At 33.5% G+C, this 6000-nt stretch overlaps 1 protein-coding gene across 9 annotated transcripts in view; it reads left to right on the forward strand.

Moving 5' to 3' along the window:
* The window catches only part of LOC139695196 (tropomyosin Per a 7.0102), a 67267-nt gene extending 64024 nt beyond the window's left edge, over window positions 1-3243 (forward strand). For 6 of the 9 annotated variants that reach the window (XM_071593879.1, XM_071593875.1, XM_071593872.1 and 3 more), the window contains one exon: window positions 1685-3243. In XM_071593879.1, the coding sequence (XP_071449980.1) occupies window positions 1685-1767 (83 nt within the window). In that variant the 3' untranslated portion in view covers window positions 1768-3243. Of the gene's footprint in view, window positions 1-1048 lie in introns of all 9 variants that reach the window. The other 3 variants (XM_071593874.1, XM_071593869.1, XM_071593876.1) reach the window with 1 other exon arrangement.
* Window positions 3244-6000: the final 2757 nt, after the last annotated feature.

The following is a 6000-nucleotide window of genomic DNA, read 5'->3' on the forward strand; positions in this document are numbered from 1 at the left end:
CAGTAAGTTATTTCGTCAGTTTCCATGAAATGCATAGTGAAATGCTGTTGAAATCAATAACTCTTTGCTTGTGTATTAATTAATATGCATTAAAATTTTATATATGTTTTCATAGTATATGCAAATTATTTTCTTTTATAAATATACAAGTTGACTATTTTTTGATAGTTGTATTTCACTTTGTCAGGCTGTGATTGGTAAAATAATTTCTTTACACAATATTTTAAAATTAATTAATGCATATCTTTATACAAACTCTCTTGTCTCTTGAAAACAAAAATTTATTTGCCAATTGGAAGTTAAATGTTTCTTATTTTCTCAAGTGAAGTATCAAGAATTTTGCTTGTAAGTTGAATCATTTTCATTTTGACAGCTGACATGTGAATGATATAGCTTAAATGCATTAGCAAAGGTTTATGTGAAATAATTCTTGAGACTAGAGAGGTTAATTGGGAATACAAATTTTCATAATTTGCTTTGTTAGCTGATATTTTTCACAATAGTAATAGCAGAAGTTAAATTTTTATTATATCAGAAAATGTGCATGCACTTTGTGAAATCACTTCCAGCTAAAGCACTTAACCCATTATCTGCTGCTAAGCTAAATGAAGAAAAGCGTTCACATTCAAGTTTTCATTTTTAACCATGAGTTTATTTACTAATGAATCCAAAAGTGCTTATAACATCTTTCAAATGCATAAACTTAGTAAAGCTTTTAGCCTTGCTGAATTGAAGCAGTTAAGGGGTTAACAACATCCCATCTTGCATAATAATTGGCATTTTCTTATAAGCCATAAAGCATGCCATATAAGAGTTATGGAATCATATTTTTGCATGCTTCAATACTCTGAAAATCGTTACCCAACTTGTAAATATGTAAATCACATCAAAACTTGGGGTCATTTCCTCCATCTGTCATTTGGGTCAAGTTATATAATGACTCTATATGAAGGTGGTTTCCATTCCTGTGTGCAGCCACTAACGCTCTTTTTTTCTCTCTTTTCTCTCTCTCTCTCTCTGTCATGTCCACGTGCTTTATTCCTTCCAGATGAGCTGATTGCCGAGAGGGAAAGATACAAGGTTATCGGTGACGATGTGGACCTTGCCTTGACAGAATTGTGGGGCTTCTAAAACATTACAAAAAGAGCCATCTGTGCCATCACTACTGCACTTACACACTACCCACTACCATGACCGTTGATGCTGCCAACGCCAATATCTTCTGCCTATGCTGCTTTACTTTCTGCCTAACCTGCACTGCTGAAAGCCAAGACAGTCTGCAGTGTTACCAATGCAGCTGTCCAAATAAAATTGCCTATCTTCCCATAACCTATTTGCTATTGGTTTTGTTTTTTTTTTAAATTTTGTTTTACAATGTACATACTTTGTTGAAGAAAGATGAATGCCTTGCGGCTTACATAGTTTTTTTTTGTTTTCTGCCGTGTGAGCCCATTTTCTCTTCTCTTTTTTCCTTTGGAACTATTTTCTGCTTTGCTTATCCCTTATAATATCCAGAACAATCTTGAATCATGCACCACATTTGGTGTGGCTTTTGCCAAAGAGAGCCCACGAAAAGCTTTTGACTAAAGTCTTTTAACAATAACAAGAGAGATTTTCCCCTCCCGAGACCAGTTTTTTTTTTCGCAAGGTACAAGATTCTCACTGTTGTTTATTGTCTTTACAGATGAATTGGTTCATGAGAAGGAGAAATACAAGTACATCTGTGATGACTTGGACCATACGTTCTCCGAGCTCACTGGCTATTGAAGTTGCCGCAACGTCAAATAAAATTGTCCCATGTTGTCTGGGATTCTCTTTGTACACAGACACCTTTTTCGCTTTCTTTTGTCCTCTTTTTTTTTTAGAGCACTCACTTCTTGCATTATATTTTGAAGCTTTTTTTTTTCATTTTTACTTTCTTTTTACATCATCTCCTTCCAAAACACTATCCAAAAACTCACCTGCCATCTTATACTCCTTTCATTATACATTTCAAAAATAAAAATATTCCAAATGGGGAAATGAATAGTATGGGAAGTACAATAGTGATGTCACCTTAAATAAAAACAACTTTTAAGTATAGGTTTAAAAGTACACCTCATATTTAAAAAAAAATCTATATTCCTTCGGCTCACTTTTGGGAACATTCTCGTGTGTTTGTGGCTAATTCCATTGACGGTTTAACTTGCTTGTTCTCCTCCCCTTTTGCAGACGATTTAATTCACGAGAAGGAGAGATTCAAGGCTATGGCTGATGAGATGGATCAGACTTTTGCCGATCTTGCAGGGATTTGAAAACACACATCCCTCCCGTCCCCCCCTGCACACTCAGTTTTGGGGGAAATTGCGTAGGCATAGTGAGTCCTTGTGTCTTTCTGATGTCTTTATGAAGATGCGCCCCCGTCTTGTTAAGATGTGTGATTTATTCTCACTCTTTTGTAGATGCGAAGTGCATGTTTAATGGTTCTTTTCATGAGTCGTTGGATCATTTTTCTTGGTGCTCTTTAAAACAATGGAATAGCAAGTTAAGCAACTGCATCCTTTTTTAATTATAAGTTTAAATGCTGGAATAGCACTATGTCTGGTTGTGCACTGCCAAACTTAAGTAATGTGAATAGAAGGATTGACTCTACACATGATGAACAAATCACACATCTCCTTTGAGAATGGTAATTGATGCAAAAAACAAAGGTGTAAAATATTTGAAGGTGGAGTCTTACATATGTAAAGAGGATGGTTTTCATACTTTTGGATTTGGTGTCAACTACATTTTTTACAATGTTGTTTCTCTAAGCATTTCATTAGCAGTGTTTTCATACATCAATCAATGAATTCATGATATTAATGTTTTCTTATGGAGAAAGTGCTGTAAGGAATATTTGGAAGAAAGGTAAATCCATTAATATATTGGTCTTATGATTGGTGAACAATTTAACCTGGTTTTGATTGAATTTGGCTATGTACTTCGGTGCAGGGCTTACGTGCACAGGTTTAGGCTTCTGTAACAACTTCGCTTGCTATGTGGCCAGGCAATGTCAATTCATTTCTTTAAAACAAGAATATTTGCTTGGAATGTGATGGAGTTCTATTCCATGAAATGTGTTGTAAAAAATATTTATATGTTAGTCAAAGTGCTCCCGGTATGCAATGACCTTGTCAAGAAGTAGTAACAAAGTTGTACACAGATAAACCAGACTTGTGTTAACATCTTATAAGAAAAAATATATAATTTTTTTGATTATGACTTTGTTTGTTTGATTTTTGATATTATTCCCTTTATTTTGAGATAACCTGTTTTTCCTTTAATTTCTCTTATATGATGCAGTGCTTGATTTATCTTAATTTCATTTTATTTAGTTCAGTTTCATTGTTACCGTTAAATTTTTAAAGTGGCCTAAATCTTCATGCAGGAAAGTGAATGTGTAACTCTGACAATGCTACAAAAGAATGGACAGGTTTTTTTGGCTAAGAGGGTTTGACTTGGATGGTATATTAATGGCAGCTCTCTGGAAATTGTACCTGCCTTCATCATTAGTGAAAATTTTGAGAATTTATTGTTAGCAGTTTTTTAATAGGTCAGTGATAAAAAAATTAACATGAACTCAAAATAATTTGATTGGTGGGTGCAAGTGAACTCTTTTAATCTTGGGCTTGGGCACCTTGTGAATATAAATGCTGCTTTGGTGCATAATCATTTTGTGTGGCTGGAGTGTTTGACCAAATGCAGCTGAAGGTGTAGTCAGTTTCACAAGCATGGCGCAAAGTAGTTATTCCATTTTACCACAATTTCTCATATATAATGCTTTTGTAATGTAAATTTGATTGCTCTAGTGTTCCCTGGCGTGGAATAAAAAACTCGTATATTGTATTTAAATGCTTTGCAAGATGATTTTGTAAAAAATAAATATTTGCAATGTTAAACAAGAAGTCATTGAATGAAACCCTTACAGAAATAAAGAATCTCCTGACTGTATTCTTTTACATTGATATATTTTATGCATAGCTGGGTATACTTTTAAGTATTCCTAAATTCTTGTCGTCAATAGAAATAATTTGTGTACGTGCATAGGCTATTGTTGTTTCAGAATCATTTACAGAACCGTTGTTTGGGATTTAGTGGACATTTTTAGCTTTAAGGTATTGCATGTTTTGCATATTCTGAAGTATAGTTTTTTCAGAGGAGAAATGAGGGTATTTGATTCAGTTTTTGCTCAAATTTGTGAGCAGAATGTTCTCGATTACTTATCTGCTAATTTGAAGGAAAATCATCTTGTTCCTCATATTAAAATCATGGAAGTAGTCAAGGGAGTCTTAATACCCAGTTCCATGACCGGGGATGGCTATGATGACTACTTTTATGAAATTTGTCAATACGTTTTCATGCTGTGAATAAGGTGCAGCTTAACATGCATATTCTCATAAATGTATGATATTCTCATCATGGTGTTGGTTCATAGTATGCTAGATAGATGATTACACAAAAAGTGCCTCAAATATACTTTTCTTTGATTATTTAATTCTCTTGCTTTGTGTCTGTGCCTTATTCTAAGAAGTTATACCATATATGCCTTGGACTACTACCTGTTGTAAGTCTTGGCAAAATTTCCACTACTTTTTATTATGTAGCAAGGTGGAACACATGGCATGTGTTCTAAAATGTGTTGACTGCACACAATTGAAGATAGAGATGAATTAAGGTCCAAATTATGTTGTCTAGATCCAAATGCCAGCAGTTAAATGACCATTTTGTGAATGAAGCTAAAAACACCTGTGATTGAAGAATGAATTTCTCTTATTGTTTAATTTTCAAGGACTAATTGAATCCTTTTTGTTCTACACATGCAAATTATGTTGTTAGCACTAATCATCGACTCTCGTGCTCACAATATAAATTTATTGTGATTTAAATGATGGAATTACATTATATGACTATAGAACTACCTGTGAAACATTTCTTTGAAGTGTTAGGTGGTCAGTCATGTGCTCATAATCATTTATTTGTTTTTCAATGCAGGCTTTACTTAAAAAACAATTCTTTTACAACCTTCCAAAGAATTGGGCCATAAAACTTTGCCTCTGATTTCCTACTTCAACTTATTCATAGATATGGTCCCAGATTACAAGCAAGTGAATCAGAACACTGACGCCATATCCTGCCCCATTGGAAAGAATATTGTCAACATTCATGCATGAGTTGTAATCGCAAAATTCCAATATGAATTGAAAAGCAACTGAGAAAGTAAAATAATGGTTGCCTGTGTCACGTGGAATTTTCCAGAGCAGGTAAATATTACAATTGAGTTATTTTTTTATACTACGAGGAAGTGTTTAAAAGTTATACTTTGACATGCCAAAATTAAAATGTAGGCATGTAAAATAGTATTTTTAATGGAAGTAAGTATCTAATGTGGCATTATATCAAGAACTCTTAATATTAGCATTTTAATACGGTTCAGGTTTTTATCAATTGGTGTATTAAATCATCTCCATCAGAATAATTTCAAATATACATAGAAAAAATCAAGTTAGCACTTCCATTTGCCATTGTTCACATGAAAAGGGGATGAAGATGATCTACTTCATAGTAAACCTATTTACTCTATGTACTTGACTATATTTTTAACATCGAATGATGGAATTTGACTCTAGTTAACCATTGGGATTTTGTTGAAGAGGTGATTTGTTACTCTTATAATGAAGGAGCTGGATCAATGTGTAGCATAAATACTTATTATATATTTTAAATAGCCCATTACTGGCAAAGATTATTATGCCCAATAGTTATTGTCCCACTGTTTTAAATGCTTCTCACCGCATCGAAAATACATGACGTGATGAACTGTGGCAGATATATAAATGATGCTGGTTATCTTCTTGGGGAATTTTATTTTGAGGTCTCACTTATTTTATGTTGATAAATATATGGTAGCCTTTTAAATCTATATTTCAATTACCCAAAGGTGTCCTAGCAACCACAACGTTTAATGCCTGTACACAATTC

The sequence above is a fragment of the Hetaerina americana genome, unplaced genomic scaffold, assembly GCF_022747635.1.
Source record: "Hetaerina americana unplaced genomic scaffold, ioHetAmer1.1.p SCAF_6, whole genome shotgun sequence".
NCBI lineage: Eukaryota > Metazoa > Arthropoda > Insecta > Odonata > Calopterygidae > Hetaerina > Hetaerina americana.